General features: G+C 43.4%; 1 protein-coding gene and 1 long non-coding RNA gene across 4 annotated transcripts in view; one reads left to right on the top strand and one right to left on the bottom strand.

Moving 5' to 3' along the window:
- Nucleotides 1-204: 204 nt before the first annotated feature.
- LOC137153527 (uncharacterized) lies at nt 205-8,039 on the bottom strand. The gene is made up of 4 exons (XR_010919825.1): nt 7,842-8,039; nt 3,499-5,015; nt 2,122-2,290; nt 205-628 (listed from the first exon to the last, which is right to left on the bottom strand). It is a non-coding gene; the product is annotated as an uncharacterized lncRNA (long non-coding RNA).
- The window catches only part of CCDC150 (coiled-coil domain containing 150), a 45,480-nt gene continuing 25,793 nt past the window's right edge, over nt 3,770-23,456 (top strand). Inside the window, exons 1-8 of one of the 3 annotated variants that reach the window (XM_067548978.1) lie at nt 3,770-3,872; nt 4,146-4,315; nt 4,576-4,796; nt 4,924-5,102; nt 6,391-6,459; nt 9,166-9,282; nt 18,416-18,545; nt 22,451-22,494. In XM_067548978.1, coding sequence (XP_067405079.1) covers nt 4,170-4,315; nt 4,576-4,796; nt 4,924-5,102; nt 6,391-6,459; nt 9,166-9,282; nt 18,416-18,545; nt 22,451-22,494 — 906 coding nt within the window. In that variant the 5' untranslated portion in view covers nt 3,770-3,872; nt 4,146-4,169. Of the gene's footprint in view, nt 3,873-4,145; nt 4,316-4,575; nt 4,797-4,923; nt 5,103-6,390; nt 6,460-8,684; nt 8,819-9,165; nt 9,283-18,415; nt 18,546-22,450; nt 22,495-23,456 lie in introns of those variants that run through there. The other 2 variants (XM_067548979.1, XM_067548981.1) reach the window with 2 other exon arrangements.

Genomic DNA, 23,456 nt, shown 5'->3' with positions numbered 1-23,456 from the left:
TATACACTGAAGCTCAGGCCAGCTCTGCATGGTGGGTCCCTCGGAGGGAATGCCATCTCCACCCCGACTTACTTCAGCAGGCAACCCAGCCTTTCTAGGTGTTACCAAATGAAAGCGGAATCCAGGAATAATAAAGGACCCACACTCCCTCTCAGAGCTGATATGCTTTTACTTCCTCCCAACTCAAATGGATATCAACTCCAGTATTTATTTAGTGGACTTCTAGAAGTTCGTCCTCTCTAGCTTCTTTCATCCAGGGACTCACCAAGGGAGACCAGTGACACAAATGTAAATAAACAATTAAATGAGTTATTAACAAACAGATACAAGACCAGAGACCAAGGGCCTAAAGCCCAGGAACCTAAGATATAAATGCAATAAGGGGGTAAATGGACAAATTAACCATGAAGATTTCTCTAACTTACACCCTCTAGGCATACACAAGTGAGGTGAACATATAAGTGTGAAGCAGGTAGATGCAGGAACAGGACTCGGAACCAGAACAAGTGAAGAGGAGCAGGTGAGCGGGAATAAAATATCAGGAACAGGAGCCAAATCACAAACAAATCATGGACAGGAACAGGCAGGAACGGGCAGTGGACAGGTAAGCTCTCCAGATGTCTTCTCTCTAGATCCGAAGCAACAGAAAATATGGGCTGCCACTTGGATGGGCAGCAACCCTCCTGTGTTGCTGTGTGTCTTATATAATCATCCCAACCAATTCAATAACTCCATTTTCCCGCCTTTGCACTTATTCCATTGGTTATGCACATGTTCTTATAATATTGTGCACATGACACCACAATTTATACACACAGCACTCTGTATGCACACGGTCCTTAACGATGTTGCACACAGGCAGCCCTTCAAGTTCATATGTCTTATGCCCAAAGCCTACCTCTTTAAATGTGAGAGCCACAATGAAAGGATGCCAATTTGAAATTTGAGGTCAACCAGGGTCTATACCCTGGAGGGTTCCCAAATCTGCTAAAATTGGGTAACATGGGGTTGGGGGGGGTAAACAAAAATTATAACTCAAAGGCGGAGGGGCTCAGTTCATAAAGTGTGAAAACTGCATAGGGTGCAGGCATGGTACTAGGGACTGTCGGCCAGGAGGGATGTAGTGCAGGAAGAAGGAGCTGTGTGCAGACAGGGAGATAGGGTGTAGGGAAGGGGTAGCTAGGAGCCATGTAAGCTCAGGGCACTAGGAGAGGAGTAGCTAGGAGCTGTGTGTCAGAAAGGGAGGCTCCGCCACAGTTGTTGCTCCCCGAGGGCTCTGCTGGCCCCAGAACCAGGTCCCCTCACTCGGGCAGCTCTTACCAGCTGCACAAGCAGTCAAAGGGGGCTGGGAGCTGACGAGCAACTGCAGCCCCAGGGCCCAGGCACTAGCAGCAGAAGATGGGGGAGCACTGCAGCTGCCTGCTCCATGGCACCAGCCAGAGCAGCAGCTGCCCCACTCTGCCTGGCTCTGGCTTCCCACCTCTAAATACTCCGCTCTGGTTAAGGCACTGCAGTTTGGAGGGGCAACACCCTCCCATGTGCCCCCCAACTCTAAGCATGGGCTCAAGGCATCTGCCCTGCTGAGCGCTAGATCTCACAGATCCCCTGAAACCAGCTTGTGGCACCCCTGGGGGCCATGGACCCCCAGTTGAGGACCACGGATCTAGTTCATCCTCCTCCTGCAACACCTTGCACTGAGGCAGGATTAAATATACCTAGACCATCCCATTAGATTTTTTTTAACCTGTTCTTAAAAATCTCCAATGATGAGGATTCCACATTTTATATTCCTCCATACAAATATGGACCAACCCTATAGTAAGCCCAAAAACCTTTTACAATGTCAACTGTAAGTTACAATTGAACTCAGTCAATTTGTTAAAAATATATCATTTATGAAATCTTAAATTAAAATCATTAATACAAACACGAGAACAACAATTAATAATAGTTAGCCACTATAGTCCTCTTCCGTAATATGCCAGAAAGCAGCAAATTATTTGCAGGGGTAGTCTTGACAATAATTACCATTAAAAATTTAGCAGGCATTGTCTACAGTTTAGATTCCAAATTCAAAACAACAACAAATGTGATTTTAAGTACACTATTTGTAACACTTACTTCTGGACTTAGGATTTCTGTAGTATCTGATTTAAAAAAAAAATCTTTATTCTTTTCAATATTAGTGGATGACCAGCATTTGCAGTTATGCACAATATTATAAGATTCATGATCATCCCATTAGGACTTTTGCAGCATTTTCATGATTGCCTCTGCTCTCTGCTGCCATCTAGAGATAAGATTTAATTAATAAAAATATTATAATAGCACTTTACACTTGTATAAATACATTTAATCCAAAAATCTCAAAATTCATAACACCTTTTTGTTTTTTATTTTACAGATAAAGAAGCTGAAGACAAAGTGTCTCAAGATGCCGAAATTTGCGCTATCATGACCCATGATAATAATTTGCCCAGGACAAGGAGATACATAAATCCACATATGAACTGACCTAAATGCTTATGTTACAAATATATGCAAAACACCAACATATTTCTGTACTGTAGTCTTCTTGATGAATTAATAGAAGTGTTATGATGTATCAGCAATAAAAATCTGAAAATGACTAGCTCTTACTACCTGCTGCTATGTTGATAGGGTGAGCTCAGAGACCATATTTTATGCAGAGGTCACTCCATCTGTCTTAGCCTGAGAAGGCCCAAATGTAGGATAAAATGTGTAATTAAGGCCCAAAATTAGGGATAAAAAATTATTCAAACAGGACACTTAAAATGCTGTGGAATTAATTCCTGTGGTGCAAATACTTTTTTACAACCTCCATGATTCATCATTTCAGGTGTAAATGCATTTCAGAAAAAAAGAAAGAAAGATGTCTGCTCCCTTTTTATTGTGAAAGACAGGTGACTTTGTGTCTAAATGAGTGACATCCCTCAGGATGAGGGAAACTGACATATATAGGACAGATTACGAGGTGGAAGAAAAAAGATGGTGCCAATTTTGCCAATGCCAAGCATTCAAAACTGGTGAGGTTTGCCCTCTCCTGCACCCCAATACCCCATGAGACTGAAAAAATAATACATGATATGTTTTGTTTTCTTTTTATTTCCCTTCTGGGTTTTGAGCCTTTGCGAATCCCGTTTTCAAGATTTTTTCTCTGCGCCCAAAAGGGCTAGAAGGAGCCTTTAAAAAAACCCATCAAATAATGAAAGCTGAGATTCTTGTGTCCTCACATCTCTCTAGGACAGGGGTGGGGAACGTCCGGCCGGCCCGCGAAATCATGTGGTCTGGCCCTGGCGGCGGGGGGTGGGAATTCGGTGGCAGACACTCAGCCGTCTTCCGCGTACCACCATCAGGCCCTTGGCAGAAAAAAGGTTCCCCACCCCGGCTCTAGGAGCTGGAGTTTAAAACCGAAACCTCCACCGAGTGTGAGAATCGGATTACCCACAATACCCGGAAACTGAAGTATCAGGTCACCTTGAAGGCCACACAGAACGAGAACCCACAGTGCCCGCCCTCAGCTCTGACCACTAGGCGCCACGTTGGTCTCTGCTGGGATAGCAAGACACAGACAGAAAGGACAGCGCCCAGCCCGGCTCGCTGACACTTCGGTGTGGATCACTGCGCATGCGCCTCCGGCATCCATGCTCCCAGATGCCTCTCCGGCAGGCCGGCGCCGCTTCTCCGCGTCCGGGTGGAGCGGGAAGGACTACAAATCCCAGCGTGCATCCGGAGCTGGTGGGGTCTCGGAGCATGCGCAGAAAGGGGGCCGCTGGTGCCGCGGCGGGTCGGTTTGAAGCGGGGAAGAAGCTCTATGGAAACGGGGCAGCGGCGTGTCAGCCGGCGGCGGGGTAAAGGGCGAGCCTGACCCCGGAGGAGCTCGAGCGCGGCCCCCATCGCCCGGGCCGGCGGGGTCGCATGCGGGGGGGCGGGCGGGAAAGCGGGGCAGGATCAGGATCAGGGGATGGGATTTTGGGAACAGAGCGGCCGCCGCGGGGGGATGGGGAAGAGAGGGGGAGGGGGGAGTGTATACGCCTGGGAGTGACGGAAAGGCCCGTTCGGGGGCGGAAGGTCAGCCAGGCGCCCAGCTTGTTCCTTCTGTGACAGGGCCACATCGCCGACAGGTAACCGCTGGACGCGGGGCAGCTATGGCCAGGCCGACCGTGTCCCCCATGAGCGTCAATGCCACAGCGCCGGAAGCCTTCACCGTGCTCCAGCAGAGGATGAGCGTTGTTGAAGAGCAGACGAGCGCGCTGGTGAGAGACCTGGAGATGCTAGGTGTGAACGGACGGAGGTACGGATGGGAAGTATTATCCGGGTCCTTCTTTTCCCGGGAACGCTCAATTTTTTTTTAGTAACTTGTCCCCACTTGTTCCATTTTGCTTCGGAGTGAGCTAGTATCTTGGCTTCCCTCTGGAGTAGAAGTTGCTAGCAGAGTCAGAGTCACATGCTACTGCCATCAGCAACAGCAAGAAATACTCCAGTGGCATGAAACAAGATTTAAAAAACTAAAAGTATTATATAATAGTGCCACATGTTCTTCTTTTCTTTCAGCCTTGATCTCTTCCATTCAAAGCCCTTAGAGACATGTGGGAACCACCAGCCTGTTAGCCCTGTTCGGGCCAGGGTAGCGTTTGTAGGTGAAAGTGACATGCTATGGAAGAACTGTGAATCTCTGGTGAATCGAATGTGCCGGTTGGAGAGTGTTGTACAGACCTTGAAGCTAAACCTCTTCCGGTTGCAGACTGAAAAGGAGCTGAATCCCAAACATGCAGGTATGGGAAGGAGAAAGCTGTTTTTTGTGGTGGTAGCGGATGTCCTCATTCTCTCTCCTCTCTTCAGATGCATTTTTTCTGCATTCTTTATCATGACCATTTTTGATCCTCCCTTGCTGTCTGGCAGCCCACCTGGAACAACGTATGAATGCAATGCAGGAGGAACACTTGCAGGAACTGAAGGTTGTGCAGCTGGAGGCAATGAAGTTGCGCCAACATCTAAGTGAGGCAAAAGAGGATGTAGAAAAGGCACAGGAAGAAGTTCAAAGATTAAGTGCTGCTCTGGAAATTGCCACAGCAACCAAGGTACAAGACCTGGCTGTGAGTGTGCATGATGGCCTGCTGAAAGGCGAAGGCATAGTCCTTGAAGAGTGGCTATATTGATCCCAATACTAATGTATTGGTCTCTAAATGCTGCCAGCTCTGAAAATGAGGCCTGGTCTACAGTAGAGAGGTTGGTGTACACACTACAATCATCACCCCCTGCTGACAAAACTGTCTTTTTTTTTTTTTTTTTTTTTGGACAAAATAAAACTACCTTGATGAGAGGTGTAGGGCTTTTGTTGGCAGAGCCAGGGTGACACAGTGTCAATGTTACCCTTGCAGTTGTGGAGGGGCTGTCATTCTTGTCAATTTCACCACTCCAGTGGCCTCCTGGCTGGCACCCATCTCCCAGCTGGGACTGGGTGGGAGGCAGGCAGCTGGGACTGGCCAGGACATGGGCGGCTGCAGCCCACTGCCCGGCTGGCACCCACCTCCCAGCTGCATGCCAGGACTAGGTGGGATGCAGGCGGCTCGCTAGCTGCTCATGCTCCTGGTTGGGACCGGGGAGTGTGTATGTGGAGGGTGGGGAGGGAGCCCAGGAGCCCATGGGCTCCTGACAGGGAGCTGAGAGATGGGTCTCTCAGCTGCCCACACTGCCCCTCTAGGTCAATGGAAGTGCTTCTAGTGAGGATGCACTCCATCGACCTAAGAAGAGCAGTGTGTACATCAGCCATCTCTGTAAGTCTACATAAAATATTTTTCTAGTGTGGACAAGGCCTAAGACTCTTTGCTTTGATGTGCTTAGAGGTCAGATGTGTGCGATTAGAAATAGCATTGTGTGGGTGGTGCTAATTTTGTTGGAGTAAAAGACAATCTCATCTCTGTGAATGGGGCTGTCTGGATCTAGTGATACATTGAGAATGACTTTTTTTTTTTTTTTTTTTAAACCCAAAACCCTGTATTTATAATCCCTCAAGAGTTGGGTTTCTTGCCACTCTCAACTCATGGATTGTTAAGCATTTCTCCATTTTTCCTTGTTTATCCTTACACTCTCTTGGTCCCACATCTGGGCCACTATTCTTCCAACTGAAGTAGACTGTTCTGGAGTCTGTAATCCTGTCTCCTTAATTGTTTTAAATGGTTGCTGAAATACAATGCAAGGTGCTTGTCCCTTGAGAGCACCAGACTACAACTAGGAATCAAATCCTGGTCTCAACGTGGCATGTAATATAAAATAATACCAATGGGTTACTGGCCAGCCTGGTTTTGAAATACTCTTGAAAGTTTTTGCTGCAGTTGTTGTGAAGAAATTATTTCTTGTCTTTTTTAGACAAATGTAGCCATTGCAGCGGAGGAGCTGAGGACAACAAAACACATAATGAATCGTAGACTTCATGAGGTAAGGGCAAAAGAGGGTTAGAAGGAAAAGTGAGGTGATAAAATTTTTGGGGGGGACAAAGCCTGGATGATCATCTGGGTATGAATCTATGAAAACCAGGGATGGAAGGTGCACATCTGAAAGGAGGCTGCTAAGCATGCCCAAAACTACAAACCTAAGACAGAACGCCTTTTATGCAAGATATAAAAATGTGTTAGTTGAAACTACTGAGAGAGACCTAGTATCTATGCTGTGGAAGAAGATTTACCCCCTTAGCCCACAATTTTCTAACTGCTTCTCCTAGTCATGGAGAATGACGTTATTGCATCCAAAATAGAACTGGTGATTTAATGTCAGCTAGCTAGTGAACAAATTGTAGCAGATATCTTGTGATGGACTAATTAAATATAGTACATATACTAGGCCCTAAGCTTCTAGGCATCATTGTCCTGATGAAGTAGAGTGTGAGCTTCTGGAAAGCAGCCTAATCCTGTTAGAGTGTGGGTTGTGTCCCTTATGTCATTTAATAACATCTCAAGCTAAATGAGCAGCAGTTCTAAAAGACTCAAAAGGTATCCTGATCATGTCTTGGCCAGAAGGATGCTGGATGCAATATGCAGGTCTCAGTGATAAGCCTCTAGAGCATAGAAAGGATGGGAGGTGGGTAATGGAAGCAACTGGTGAGATCATACAAGTCCTTCCTTCCATTGGGGAAGATGGATTCCTTCCACCTCTTCCAACTCTTGCTCCATTGGGGAAGATGTATCTCCTCCTTAGTGCCAAAAACCATAAGTGGCTTGTGGGGGTGCCAAAAAGCTAAGCTGTTTCTCACACTGTTCTTGGGAGCCTAAAGCCCTAGTTGTCAAAACCTTCAACTATAAATACAATGTGGTTACTCTTTGTCAACATAAATCATACTGAAAACTTAAGCATAAAAGTGAATATCAAACTAAGTTATACACTTAAATGTCAGTGAATAGTTTCTCTGACTTCTGATGTGGATCCTCTCCCCTCCCCTCCCATTCATAATCACACAGAACACAGTCAATTGATGATTGAGCCTCTCTGTAGCAGCTGTAGCAATTACTTTCCTGGCATTCCTTTCCTATGTATTTTCAGCTTATTTTAATGTTACTTATCAGCTGGAAACAAGTTTGCACTATGTGTGACAAGCCAGATCTCCCCCAGACTACTGGTACAGAAATTATCACTCACTTGTCATTGAATTATTAAATAAAATCCTCTGTTTTAAAAAATACTTGACTTTGTAATAGAACTTTCAGTTGCTGCACTGGAATGCTGTAGAAATGCAGGGGCTTTGCAATAGCATTCAGGTTCAGCTTGCTCTGATGTACATGGCCCTGGTTCTAAGCAATGCATTTAGGTACTTGTGTTGTACTCACTGGAGGATGAAGATCTGAAGCAGCATGTAGAGTTTAAACATTTCTCTTGTTGTGTGTCTGATGCTCTCTTCTTATAGTTCGCAGAGATATCTATTCCCAGATACACTAGCTCACATGCTTAACACAGTATTTAGGCAGTACTCCTGACCAGCATGTAGCAAGGCCCCAGTTCTAGGCTCCACCTCAAATTGGTGCTAGTTTCTCTGCAACAAATAGAAGAAGAACCTTTTCTCATAGAAGCCTCACTCATTCATCTTTATCCCTAGGAAGTCTGTTTTTATATAGGCCCCTTATTAGTAATTTGATACAGATGCCCTGAGCAAATCAGGCTTAAAAGTAATCCACATGTTCTATCAACACCTGGAGCTAACTAAGGGAAACTCTCCTGGGTCTTAGTTTCCCCTGGGAAGACCAGAGATTAGAATTACCTGTTGCATAGGGTCAAGACTCAAGAACATACCATATGTGTGATTTGCTTTCATGGGACGTTTCACACTAAATGTGTCTAAACCTTGTCGTTTGAGTTAACAGAAAGCTTTAATGGTAGAATCTTGCTGCAAGAGGTTTTCTGTATATAAAAGTTGTGTTAATAAAATGGATTTTGCTCTGGGAGATTCAGCTAAATTAGGGTTTTTGAGGGGAAAAAAGTTGCAGCTTAGTCCTTATTAAATGGCACCTATCTGTTTTAGGGATGAACCCAAGAGTCTCATAGTAACACAGTGCATTACCCTGCAAGGAACTGAACTTTGAGGCTTGAGTGTGCTGTGGAGACAATATACCTGATTCTAGTCTCAATTACATTGATAGTCAACTGGAATTGCAATGATGGGAGACCAAAATCAGGCCCACTGTGCGTGCTCAGTCTCTGCAGTGAAAGAAGTGCCTCATCTCTGCAGCGACTCTTTCCAACGTGTTCAGAAGCAATATTAATTCAGTCCAGAGGAAGACAGACACAGCAGGCTCTAGAATCGAGAATGGTAATGTGCACAAAAGCAGTGAGATTTGAGGCAGAAAAAATAGTTGTGTCTCTGAGAACACTGTAGAAAGTAGAATTTCAACTCTCAGTAAACACAAAATTTGGCCCAGATGCCCAGTCTGATTATTAATCCATTCTGCATAGCTGAGTGGAGTGTTTGGTTTTGCTTTCTTATTTTACCATTTCCATGAAAATACTTACTCTATAGTGTTGTATCACCTTGAGCAGATCACTGGATATTATTAACTATGCTTGATTTGCTGTATTTGCACCCTATTTGCTTCACTAATCTTCAGTTGTGACTTGATGCTGTCTCCAGCCACATACTCAGTGTTTTGTGTCTTACAGCTTAGGGAGCAGCTGTCCCAGGAGGCAAGCCTGCGGGAGTCTTTGGAGGAATCCCAAGAAGCCATGCTGCGACGTGTGCAAGATATGGAGATAACAGTGGAGGCAGAGCGGGAACAGGTTGGAGAAGCACAGCACCTCTTACACTCTTCCTTTGTTTTCACTTTTTTGCCCCCTAGCGAGAAGAACAGTAAGAGGTTGGAGTGTTCTGCCAAAAGAGCAGTTAAAATATCTTTGCAATCACTTAGCTTCAGTATTCAAAGTGTAGAAAAGGAAATCTTGATTAAATAATTATAAGATCTTAAAGGTCTAAAAATTGAAAAGCAATTCAACATGAATGCCTTGCAGGGAAACAGACCTGCAATTGTGAGCTCCAGCAACAGTAAAAATAATGCAGGCAGGAGTCCAACTGCAGAGTGAGGGCTATTGCATTTATTGCACTGAATGCAGCACATATGATTATCTGCCTTGTAGGTAGATGGTATATGTGTGGATTTGGTGCAAGCAGCTCTGAGCCCTTAGAGATAGAGTACAGGCTCTTGAGATCAGAGTGGCTGAACTGGAGGAGCTAAGGGAGACAGAGGTACATAGATGAGATTTTCCTGGACACAGTAAAGCAGTCCTGCCCCTGCCTGATAGCCCCTGTGCTGGTGAGGAGGATGAAAGTCTTGGCAAAGGAGAACATAAAGCTGGAGTGGAAGGAAACAATCCCGTAGTTGGGACCCTCGTTCCAGATGATGTCATGGTGTGTCCTCTTGCACAGAGCATACCTCTCTGGGAAGGAGATACCTGTTATTAGGAAGAGACAGGTAATAGTAATAGTGGATTCAATTATTAGAAATATAGATAACTGGGTTTATGATGACTAGAAGAACTGCATAAACTCATAGACTTTAAGGTCAGAAGGGACCATCGAATTGTCTGCCAGGTTCATAGGTTGCAGACTTCTTGAGACTAATTGGCAGTGCTGGGGAGGAGCTGGTGGTCATGGTACATGTAGGTATCACTGACATAGGGAAAGGTAGAAGAGAAGTCCTGGAGGCCAAATTTAGGCTGCTAGGTAAGAGAAGACCACCATGGTAGAATTCTCTGAAATGCTTCCAGTTTAATGTACAGGGCTGCTTAGACAGGCAGAACTACAGGGTCTCAATGCGTGGATAAGATGATGGTGTTGGGAGGAGGGATTTAGGATTATTAAGAACTGGGGAACCTTTTGGGAATGGAGGAGCCTATACAGAAAGGATGAGCTGCTCCTAAACCAAAATGGAACTAGATTGCTGGTTGGTGAAATTAAAAAGGTCATAGAGGAGTTTTTAAGTTAAGGGCTGTGGGAAAGCTGACTGGTGCGGAGGAGCACACAGTTTGGACAAACACATTGCTTTAGGGAGGATTTATTAAAGGGTATACTTTATATCCTAGTTCAAAGGAGAGGATAGAAGTTGAAAAAGTACAGTTAAGAACTGAAGAGAAACAGTCAAACAAGAAACAACCCTATTCAGTTTCACATATGAAGGCAGACAACTAAATATTGACCAATATAAATGCTTCCATACAAATGCAAGAAGTCTAAATACTAAGATAGGTGAGAACTTGAGTGCCTGGTATTAAATGAGGATATTGATATAATAGGCATCACAGAAACTTGGTGAAACTACAATAATCAATGGGACATGGTTATACCAGGGTACAAACTATAAAGGAATTACAGAGTAGATTGCATTGGTGAGGAAGTGGCATTATATGTGAAAGAGAGCTTAGAATCAAATATAGTAAAAAATTTAAATGAATCAAATAGCACCATTGATATGGATAGAAATTCCATGCTTTAAGAATGAGTAACAGAAGGAATATACTTCCGACCACCTGACCAGGATGGTGACGGATTGTGAAATGCTCAGGGAGATTAGAGAGGCTACAAAAACAGAAAACTCAATAATGATAGGGGATTTCAACTATCCCCATATTGACTGGCAACATGTCATCTCAGGATGGGATGCAGATGTAATTCATGACTGCTTCTTGGAGCAGCTCGTTCTGGAACCCACAAGGGAAGAGGTAATTCTTGATTTAGTCCTAAGTGGTGCACAGGATCTGGTCCAAGAGGTGAATATAGCTGAAACACTCAGTTATAGCGACCATAATGTAATTAAATGTAACATCCTTTCAGGAGAAAAATACGAAAGAAACCCACCACAGTAGCACTAAACTTCAAAAAGGGGGACTGAACAGAATGAGGCGTTTAGTTAGATGAAAATTAAAAGTACCGGTCACAAGAGTGAAATGCCTGCAAGCTGCATGGAAACTTTTAAAAAACATCATGATAGAGGCTGAAACTATATGTGTGCAACAAATTTAAAAATAAAAACAGGATGAAAAAAGCCATCATGGCTAAAAAGCAGAGTAAAAGAGCCAGAGACAAAAAGACATCTGTTAAAAATTGGAAGTCAGTCTACTGAGGAAAATAGAAAGGAGCATAAACTCTGGCAAGTGAAGTGTCAAGTATAATTAGGCGGGTCACACAAGAATTTGAAGAGCAACTAGCAAAAGACACAAAAATAAAGAGCAAAAATGTTTTTCAGTACATGAGCCAGCAGGAAGCCTGCCAAATCATCAGTGGGGCCACTGGATGATTGAGGAACTAAAGGAGCACTCAAGGAAGACATGGCCACTGTGGAGAAGCTAAATGAAGTCTTTGCATCAATTGTTACTGCAGTGGGTGTGAGGTAGATTCCCACACCTGAGACCTTTTTCTTAGGTGACAAATCTGAGGAAATATCTCAGATTGAGGTGGCAATATCTGAGGTTTTGGAATAAACTGATGAATTAAATAATAAGTCATCAAGACCAGATGTATTTACCTAAGAATTCTGAAAGAACTCAAATATGAAATTGCAGAACTACTAACTAGGCTGTATAACTTCTCTCTTAAATCAGCTCCTCTACCAGATGACTGGTGGCTAGCTAATGTGATGCTGAAATTTTAAAAAGGATCCAGATGTGATCCTGCCAATTACAGGCCGGTAAGCTTAATTTCAGTAACAGGCAAATTGATTGAAACAATTGTGGAGAACAGAATATCAGACACATATATGAACACGATATGTTGGGGAAATGTTACATGGCTTTTATCAAAGGAAAACATGTCTCACCAATATATTAGAATTTTTGAGGCTGTCAAACATGGAAAAAGATGATTGAGGGGATATAGTGAACTTAGGCTATGTCTACATTGCCGCGGGAAGTCGACTTTGTTTAATTCGACTTTCAGCAGGTGATTTTTAGAAATCATAGCAGAGTGTACACACTACGGTATTTGTGCTGGTCTCTTGCATTCACACTGACCAGCCTTAATTCGATTTAGAAAGCAGTGCAATTTGGGTAGCTATTCCACAGTGCAACTAGCCATGGTGGCTGTTGGGATGAGTGTCTTCGTCCCAGGATGCAATGCTGCTTCCTCCATCCTCCCCCCCCCCCGCCCAAACAAACAGGAATAGTGTTTTCGTGCGGTTTTTTTACTCCCTGCGATCGCCATTGCTGCAGAGACATGGAGCCAGCTCAACTCTGCACTAGTATTGTGAGCGTGACAAATACATCGCGGCTTATCATCGATTATTTTCAAAATAGAGCAAGAAGCTGAAGCAGAGACAACACCGATGCCACCAAAGCTGCCCTGCTAGAAGACATTGAGCAGAACAATTCCTGGTTGCTGCAGGCTGTAACGAGCCATCTGCAGTCCGTGGAGCGCTGGTTCTGGTACAGGGAAACAAGCACAGACTGGTGGGACCGCATCGTTATGTAGCTGTGGGATGATGATCAGTGGCTGCAAAACTTCCGTATGCAAAAGGCAACTTTTCTGGAACTGTGCTCTGAGCTGGCACCATCCCTGAAGCGCGTGAACACTTGCTTGAGATAAGCTGTGGCGGTGGAGAAGAGAGTGGCCATCGCTCTGTGGAAGTTGGCAACCCCCGACTGTTACCGCTCGGTTGGGAATCAGTTCGGAGTTGGTAAATCTACAGTGGGCATAGCCATGAATCAAGTGTGCAGTGCCATAAATAGACTTCTGCTATGAAGGCTAGTGACTTTGGGAGATGTGCAGGACATAGTGGAGGAGTTTGCCACGATAGGCTTCCCAAACTGTGGGGGGGCCATCGATGGGATGCACATTCCCATCTTAGTGCCTGCCCACCTAGCAACCGAGTACATAAACCGCAAGGGATACTTTTCCATGGTCCTGCAGGGCCTTGTGGATCACAGGGGTCATTTCACAGACATCTATGTGGGGTGGTCTGGGAAGGTGCATGATGCTCGTGTATTTCGTAACTCGGGGCTGTTCTCTAAGATGCAGGTGGGAACTTTCTTCCCTGACCAAAAAATTCAGATTGGGAGTGTGGAAATGGCCATAGTGATCCTGGGGGATCCTGCTTACCCCTTCCTCCCTTGGCTAATGAAGCCATATACCAGTCACCTTGACAGTGACAAGGAGTGTTTTAATAAGAGGTTAAGCAGTTGCAGAATGGTTGTAGAATGTGCCTTTGGGCGTTTAAAGGGCAGATGGAGGAGTCTCCTCACTGGGCTGGACATGAGTGAGAAGAACCTCCCTTCTGTGATATCTGCTTGCTGTGTTCTTCATAATATGGGTGAAGCGAAGGGTGAGCGGTTCCTCCAGAGTTGGGCTGTGGAGGCAGAGAGACTGGCTGCCAATTATGAGCAGCCAGTGCCACCACTACACTGAGAGCTAACCGCAGAGAGCTTTGCATTAGGGAAGCTTTGAAAACCAGGTTCTGCAATGAGATGCAGAACTGATTTCTGTTCCTGAATGTTGTTTGCCTTTGATGTACCCCCCCCCCACCGATATCTATGCCCACCAAATCCCTCTGAAACAAGATATGATTTAATAAAGAAACGTGTTGAAATGATGCAAAACTTTATTTCTGAACATTCAAGTCATGGGGGAAGAGAGGAGGGGGGTCCATTCACTGTATCGAGGGGTGGGGTGGTAGCTTGCTGGCCAGCTATCAGCATGGCCGCCGCTGCTTTCTGCTCACCTCCACCGGGGTGGAAGAGAGCACGTACTGCATCCTGGACAATCTTCTCCGAGACCTCTTGGGGGCGGGGGAGAGGAAGGGTGGCAAAGCCTTGGGTTGAGGAGCATTATGGAGGGGCTGCAGCGGGACTCTGTCCTGCCTCCGCTCCTCCTGAAGCTCCACAAGCCGCTGGAGCATATCTGCCTGGTCCCGCATGATTTGCAGCATTTCCTGTGTGGTGCTGTGATCATGCTCCATCATTTCTCGGCGACTCTCCCTGTCCATGTTCTGTGACAAGGTCAGCCTCCACGTTCTGTGCTCTGTCTCTGTGGCTGTTGAGGCGTTCATGAGCTCCGCAAACATATCGTCGCTGCTTTTTTTTTTTTTTTTTTTTCCCCCCCTCTTCCTACTCTGAGACAGTCTGTTTGCAGCATTTCTTAAGGGTCTGTCCAGTGCCGAGGTGTCTACAGAATGAAAGAAAAGTAACAAGGTAGCCACAGTTAGCATAGTGAAGAAAATGAAACAAATGTAACAATTTAGATAATGATCCCCTGAAAAAATGTAGCAAATGATTACAGTGAAACAACGTACACAGTGTTTCCATTAAAACTGTTGCAAATGGTTTCATTGATACAATGTAGCACAAGATTCACTCTCTGATTGTATTTTAAACCATTACCGAGAGGAACTGCAGACGGGGGGTGGGGGTGGGGGGAGATCTCTGCTGGTATTTTAAACCCTTACAGAGAGGAATTATGGACGGTGTTGAGGGGGGAGGGGGAGAGGCTATGCTTAAAACACATGAAGCTGGCTACCTTGATTGCAGAGAAGAATCCTACTGTGGAGGAAGGAACAAGGCAGCCCTCCTCTGAAAAGTTTTTCTAGGGATAACAGATTACATACATTAAATTTTCCATGAGATATCAACAGATGGTAAACGTCGCATTTCTCATCACATAAAAAAACTGATCCCTGCGTAACCACCCACTACAATCAACAAAATGCCTGAGATCCCCTTCGTGCTGCCGCCACCGCCCCCTCCCCCCAATGTACAAGGACAGAAATGCTAATAAGAAAGAAAACTCACCAGATGTGCCTTCCCTGGGATCATTTGTGCTGTCCTGTGTGCTGCTGGACTGCTCAGGGGTCAGGAATAAGTCCTGACTTTCGGGGAGAATGGACACCCTGCTCTCCTGCACCCCACTCTCCTCAGCTTCCTCCTCCTCGTCGTCCACGGAGTCCTCATCGTTGATCATGGACTGTGACCTACCGGAGGTATCAATGCTGTGGGCAGGCACCATGGAATTGCGTGCACCTCATCATAGAACCTGCATTTTTGGGGCGAGGAGCCAGAGCGGCTGTTAGCTTCCCTGGCTTTCTGATATGACTGGCGCAGCTCCTTAATCTTCACGCGGCACTGCTAAGCATCCCTCTGGTGTCCCTTCTCCAGCATGCTCTGGGACATCTTCCCATAAATGTCCAGATTCCTTTTGCTGGCTCTGAGCTGAGCCAGAACAGACTCCTTGCCCCACAGCCCGATGAGGTCTAAGACCTCTGGTCGACTCCATGCTGGAGCGTGTTTGGGCTTTGCAGTAGCCATGCGGAGAACAGTGACAATGCTTTCTCCACACTGGCAGCACAGGAAATGAAAATTCTAATCTTCCCGGAGCTTGAGGGGAGGGGACTTTTCCTGCTAGCATGGCCACTGAGCAGCACAGCGCGACTGTCCAGAGCGGTCAAAACAGGACATTGTGGGATACATTCTGGAGGTCAATTAATTCAAATTAAATTCCGTCGCATCTACACTAACACTAAATCAACTTAACAAATTTGAATTAGGCACTACGCCACTTGCGGAGGTGGTCTTATTAAGTCAATTTTACAGGCACCTTAATTTGAATTAAGAGTGGTGCCAGTGTAGATGCGGGTGTAATTAAGTCAATTTAGTGACTTTAAGTCGACCTAAGTCGCCAGTGTAGACCAGGCCTTAAACTTCCAGAAAGCCTTTGACAAGTTCCCTTACCAAAGGCTCTTAAGCAGAGTAGGCAGTCGTGGGATAAGAGGGAAAGTCGATGAGACTGGTTATAAGATTGGAAACAAAGGGTGGGAATAAATAGTCAGTTTTCACAGTGGAGAGAGGTAAATAGCAGGGTCCACCAAGGATCTGTACTGGAATCACTGCTGTTCAACGCATTCATAAAAGATCTGGAAAAAGTGATAAACAGTGAGGTGGCAAAGTATGTAGATGATACAAAAGTACTCAAGACAGGTAAGTCCAAAGAAGACTATGAAAAGTTACAAAGGGATCTCCCAAAACTGGGTGACGGGGTAGCAAAATGACAGATGAAATTCCATTGCTAAATGCAAAGTAATACACATTGGAAAACATAATCCCCACTATACGTACAAAATGATGGTGTCTAAATTTACTGTTACCACTCAAGAAAGAGATCTTGGAGTAATTGTGGATAGCTCTCTGAAAACATCTGCTCAATGCATAACAGTAGTCAAAAAAGCTAACAATGTTAGGAACCATTAGGAAAGGAACAGATAAGACAGAAAATATCATAAATCCATGGTATGCCCACATCTTGAATACTGCATGCAGTTCTGGTTGTGTTATCTCAAAAAAAATACATTAGAATTGGAAAAAGTAGAGAAGGACCAAAAAAAAAAAACAACAACAAACCAACAACCTGCTGAGGGGTATGGAACAGCTTCCTTATGAGGAAAGATTAAAAAGACTGGGTCTTTATTTTAGAAAAGAGATGACTAAGGGTGGATCTGACAGAGGTCTATAAAAGCATGAATGGTGTGGAAAAAAAGTGTTATTTACCTCTTCACATAGCACAAGAACCAGAAGTCACTCAATGAAAGCAATAAGGCAGCAGGTTAAAAACAAACATAAGGAAATACTTCTTCACACAATGCACAGTCAACCTGTGGAACTCGCCACAGGATGTTATGAAGGCCAAAAGTATAACTGGGTTCACAAAAAAAAATAGTTCATGGATAGTTCAATAGTGTTTTCCAATATTAACAATGGTACAAATGTTTTCAGTGTGTTAGGTTATATGTCTGATAAGCAACTAAACAATATTGAACATTAAAAAGAAATATACATAGTAGTATCAGCTAATGAAGTACTGGTATAACCTTCTGCTAGAAAACAACATTCCTGAAGATATTCTATAGAGTTTATTAAACCTTTTGGGATTTACAATGTTTTCCCCATGAATTCCCACAATAACAAAGGTAGCTTTCAGGTTGCAAGTGCATTTGCAATATGTAGCCCTTGTTAAGCATGAGGGAGGTGAATGCAGAGAGAGATTTGGTTATACTTCAAATAAACAACAAAAGAAAACCCCAAGCAACAAAAGGCTCTCTAGGCATTTCTAAATCCACAGCAACAATGAAACAGGACTACAAACAACAAAAATACAGGTTGTGAGATTGATTCATGTTTAAATAAGGAATCAAATGAGCAAACACTGATTTATTTATGTATTTTGTCAATTCTGGGAAAATTGGTTTTGGGCTGTCAAGCATCTGCTTAATCTCTGTTCCATTGAGGTCCTTTTGCTGCCTCTAGAATTGTTCAGCATACTGCTAATAGAAATCACATACAATCTTCCTTTCCTGTCTCCTTTCGTAGCTTTTGTGAGTTATCTTAAGTTTCTTGTAGACTTCAAGTTATACAAGAAACTACCAATGAATGAGCAAAACAAGACTGGACTAAAAGGAGAAAAAAGTTTAATTTAATCCATCTCATGCTTTCTGATGTTTGTAGTTATCACAATGTCCTGTTTTAATAAGTAGTGCAAGAAGACACAGAATGGTTTGTGTGTTCAGATTTTGCTAATTTAACAGTCTGTCTTCAGTGGCAGATCCACAAAGCCTGTCTTTCTGTGGTCCTCATTAGTGCAAACGCTTACCATCCTGCTAATTTGATTTCACTTCGCTTGTAATATGTATCCTTGTTATCTCTAGCTCCACTCTTTTGCCTGCATAAAGTAAGCAGGCAGTCAGACGCTATCTACAACCTTTGATTCTCCACAGCCTGTTCTCTTGTGACTCTTCTTTAAAAAGTTATGCTTGAAACAAACAATCTGATCAGCTTTTTCCTCTCTAATAGGTCGACCTTTTGGATTTTGAACCTTGCTTAGATTTATATGTTTTTATAAAATTCTATATCCTAGAGAAAAGCTGATTTTGTGATATCACTACAGGTGCAGATGCTGCAACAGGACTGCCAGGGCCTGCACAAGGATGTCCAGCTAGCCCGAGAGAGACTACAGAAGGAGGAGGAGAGAACTGCACAACTGGGACAGGAGTGTACACAGCTGAAAGCCAACCTGGGTATGACAGGAGGTTCTCAACTAGGACTGAGTATTGCGGTTTTTGTTTCAGTTTTCACCAAACAAGTTAGCAGTGATAGGACAACTAATACAGTGAACATCAGTGTAAATGGGGTAGGATCTGAGGCTAAAACAGGAAAAGAACAAGTGAAGAATTACTTAGGCAAGTTAGATGCCTTCAAGTCAGTAGGGCCTGATGAAATTACCATCCTCGAATACTTAAGGAAGTGGCTTAAGAAATCACTGAGCCATTAGTGATTATCTTTGAGAACTCATGGAGAATGGAAGAGATTTCAGAAGACTGGAAAAGGGCAAATATAGTACCTATCTATTAAAAGGGGAATAAGGACAACCCAGGGAATTATAGACCAATCAGCTCACCTTCAGTACCCAGAAAGATAATGGAGGAAATAATTAAACAAGCAATTTGTAAGCACGTAGACAAAAATAAGGTGATAAGTAATAGTCAACAGGGATTTGTCAAGAACAAATCATGCCAAACCAACCTAATATCCTTCTTTGACAGGGTAACAAGCCTGGTGGATTTGGGCGGGGGGGGAAAGAGCAGTAGATGTGATATATCTCAATTTTAGTAAGACTTTTGATACTGTCTCACTTGACCATCTCATAAACCAACTAGAGATATATAGCCTAGACAAACCTACTATAAGGTGGGTGCACAACTGATTGCAAAAGCATATTCAGAAAGTAGTTGTCAATAGTTCACAATCAAACTGGAAGGGCATGTTGAGTGGGGTCCTGCAGAGATCTGTTCAGGGTCTGGTTCTATTCAATATTCTCATAAATGATTTGGATAATGGCACAAAAAGTACACTTATAAAATTTGTGGGTGATACCAATCTGGAAGAGGTTGCAAGTGCTTTGGAGGACAACATTAGAATTCAAAATTATCTTGACAAATTGGAGAAATGGTCTAAAATTCAATAAGAGTAAATGCAAAGTACTACACTTCGGAAGGAACAATCGGTTGCACACATACAAAATGGGAAATGACTGCCTACAAAGGAATACTTCAGAAAAAAATCTGGGGGTTATAGTGGATCACAAACTAAATATGAGTCGTCAATGTAATATTGTTGTGCCAAAAAAAAAAAGGGGGGGGGGTGAACATCGTTCTGGGATGTATTAATAGGACTGTTTTAAGCAAGATATGAGAAGTAATTCTTCCACTCTACTCAACACTGATAAGGCTTAACTGCTGTGTCCAATTCTGGGCACCACACATCAGGAAAGATATGGACAATTTGGAGAAAATCCAGAGGAGGGCAACAAAAATGATTAAAGGTCTAGAAAACATGACCTATGAGGAAAGATTGAAAAAAATGTATTTGTTTAGTCTGAAAAAGAAAGGACAGAGGGATATGATAAGCCTTCAAGTACATAAAAGGTAATTGTAAAGAAGAGGGTGATAAAATTTTCTCTTTAACCATGAGGACAGGACAAGTAGTACTGGACTTAAATGAGAGATATAGGTTAGACTGTAAAGATAGTTGAGCACTAGAACAAATTACCAAAGCATGCTGTGGAATCTCCGTCATTGGAGGTTTTTAAGAACTGGTTAGACAAACACCTATCAGGAATGGTCTAGATAATACTTAGTCTTGCCTCAATGCAGGGGACTGGACTAGATGATTTATCAAGGGCCTTTCCAGTCTTATATTTCTATGATTCTGATTTGTTAGACCTACAGTACCTTCCACACCAGACAGCAAGAACTTGAGTGACTGAGGTTCATCATTTTAAGCTAGTAGGGTCCTCCTGATAGGATATGGCTCTTTTGGCTACTGAGAGGCATGCTGATTATGAGATGGTGAACTCTTGAGACCTCTCTTGGCTTTTATCTGAGGCTGTTGAACCTTTTCCAGCAGGAGGAAAGTGGCTGCAGTAATAATAGGTGGAAGGGAGTAGAATGATAGCTATTTTATTAACTAATTTCATCAATGCAAGTCTCTTTCAGAGAAGATTTGCACTAGAGCAGCGGTTCTCAACCGGTGGTACGCGAGAAAGCTGGGTGGTACGCGAGTCGTACTGCGCCGCCGGAAGGGCCCTCCCTCCCACCCTTGCGATACTCTGCTGTCGAAAAGGGGAAATGGCGGAAGGGTTTCGGCAGAGGGCATTGTTCCCGCCATGGAGCCCGCCGCGAAACCCCGCTGCCGCCGAAAGTCCCGGCCCGCCGAGAAACCCCGCCGCCGCGAAACCCTGCCGCCGCCGAAAGGCCCCCCCCCCCCCTTTTTTTTCCCGAGTGGTACTCGGGGAAAAAAAGGTTGAGTACCGCTGCACTAGAGAGTAACCCCAGGACTTAATTCTTGAACTGATATTTGGGTATTATGCTGGTTGCTAATCATTTGGTCTTTTGGAGCTATGAGCAGGGGTGTTAGTTAGCACAGCATGACAAGTTCCCTGACCACTTTGCCTTTTAATTTGGGAGATGCTCTGAGAAGCACTGTGATGCAAGGGAGGGATTTAATGAGGAACACAACAGCTTCTCAAAACGAAGACATAAGTGAATGAAAAATTTAGTAGATCTGATCAGAGCTCCCCACTTCAGTGAAGAAAGCAGCTGGAATCTCCACCAAATTTTAAACAAAACTTGCGCACTTGTAGAATAAAAGCACCATTCCTCCTGTTATTTGCTTTTTTCTTTAAAACAAAAAATATAATCCCTACTCCCTAACCCCAGAAAAATCCACAATATTGCTGTATGAACTAAGTGTTATCTATAGGGTTCCTTCCCTCAAGACCTGTCTGTCCCAGATTTTAGCTCGTTCTGCCAGAGAGCTACTCCCACTTCCCTTATATTCAGCATGAAATCTAATGAGCCATATCTGCCTTATTAAGACAGCAATAATTAACCTGCAGCTTGCTTAAGGGTTACAACACCTGCTAGGAGGGTATGAAAACAGGAGAATCTTGCCATCCTATTATAGCAGGATTGGTTGGGTGAGAGAGCTCTTTTCCTGTACAAACACAGAATAACTCCCTTTTCTTCCAAACAAAAATCCATCTGTTTACCAAGTGCAAAATTTAGGCTTAAACTTAATGAGTTTCTAGTGTGCACTAAAAGATTAAAACCTGGTCACCTTATATTTTGATCCCTTCTCCACAGATAGAATTAGGAAGAAATGGTGCAGCATTAACACTTTTTCTTTAGCTTTTCCAAAGGGAGTTTGCTTACCTCTGGGGGAAGAGATTCATGCAGAAAATAAATGAAATTGTCCTTCTGATTAAGGCTTTCTGCCTTTGTTATTTGAAAGATCTTTTGACTGACCTTTCCAGATTGTACTTTGGATACTGTAATCAGGAATCATTGGTTGGCTTCATTTTTTATATTATTTTTATTCATGTCTCTCTCGTCCTCTTTACCTTTATCAATACCTCATCCAGAAGCGGTGCAGAATTGGAAGAGGCACGGTGTGCAGATAGTTCATTCAGACCAACATAAATACATTCTTACTATACGCTGCATATGTTTAAATTAGGGGCCTGACTTTTTAGAGATTATAGGTGCACAAAAACTATGTGGAATTGCACATAATTTGTGTGTACAATTACCACATAGCTTGTGAGCATAGTTACCCAGAATGCATGTGCAATCACAGTAATTGCATGCACAGCTATTAGGTACAATTTGTGTGCTTTCCTCTTTTTAAAAAAAAAAAAAAAGAGTCTTGCCTGTGATTTACAGAAAGGAAGGATAAGTTCTATGCTACGGTAATCCTGCTGAAAGGTTAGATCCATCAATAAAAGTATTATCAGACAGAGCAGCATGCTTGCACATTTGTTCCATATTCAGTTACCTATGCAAGCCACTTTAATTAAAAAGATGACATTTTGATTTATAACCATATAGTTTCATGACTTTGTTTTGGTTTTTCTCTGCCTTAGATTCCAGAAACTGTATCATTTTCCAGCTCAGTGAAGAAGCAAAAGTAAGTTGTAAACAACTGTTGGAGGGGGAAAGGGATGATTTTTCTCCTTTTTCTAATGTAAGAAGCAAAATGCCACTGTACCTCAGTTCTGACCAGCAGACCCTCTTATTCCTCTTCTGTACGGGGACTGTTCTTGTGGGTGAGACTGGATAGTGGTTTTTTATATGAACAAATGCCATCCAGAGACTCAAGGCTACATTGAATAAAGGCCATTTTAATTCTGAATGAGAATGTACACACAGGGCCTCAATATGGTTTAAATAATCCACTTTAAATTCACACCTTTTAGTTAGTTCAGATTAATTTTTCTGAGTTCCCTGTGTAGACAAGCTCTTAGAGGCTACTAAACAGTTAGCAGAGTAGGGATTAATGTCCCAAGTTATGTGCCTAATTTAGGTTTGCCTTTGATTTTTGGAGGTATTTACTGTAGCACCCTACTGGTTGTGGATGTTTTTACAACTATAGGGAATGGCTGCTATCAGTGAAGAGCCCAGAATTAAATGCAGAGTTCCAAATGTGGCTGCAACAGGGTAATAGAAAGGGGCTATTTACTTTCTAATCCCTTATTATTTATTGTGTGTATTATGGTAGTGCCTAGGAGCCTGAGTAATATACCAGGACCTCCTTATGCTTGGCACTATACAAATACAACAAATAGGCAGTCTGTGTATATGCAGCCAAAAGCTGTGCTTGAAAGCATAAAGGTTATAATGAAGTTAAGGCTTGGTCTGTATAACAGTGCGGTAGCAATGATTATAGATTAGCAGATGTAGGATTTGTGGCAGGAGGAGAGTTTAGAGTCAAGGATGATGCCAAGATCACTGACAGTGAAGAAAAATCGGTGTTTTGAATTGATATAAGGTTGTGCTTGATTATCCAAATAAAGAAAATACAGATGAAGAAAAGGCTAACTGGAGTCTCAGAATCTTGGCTGGCATTGGCAAGGCACAGTCAAGTTTTGT

Source organism: Emydura macquarii, unplaced genomic scaffold, assembly GCF_026122565.2.
Source record: "Emydura macquarii macquarii isolate MOO-44397 ecotype Brisbane River unplaced genomic scaffold, CSIRO-AGI_Emac_v2 contig_1253, whole genome shotgun sequence".
Classification (NCBI taxonomy): domain Eukaryota; kingdom Metazoa; phylum Chordata; order Testudines; family Chelidae; genus Emydura; species Emydura macquarii.
This window is presented reverse-complemented; position numbering and strand designations above follow the sequence as displayed.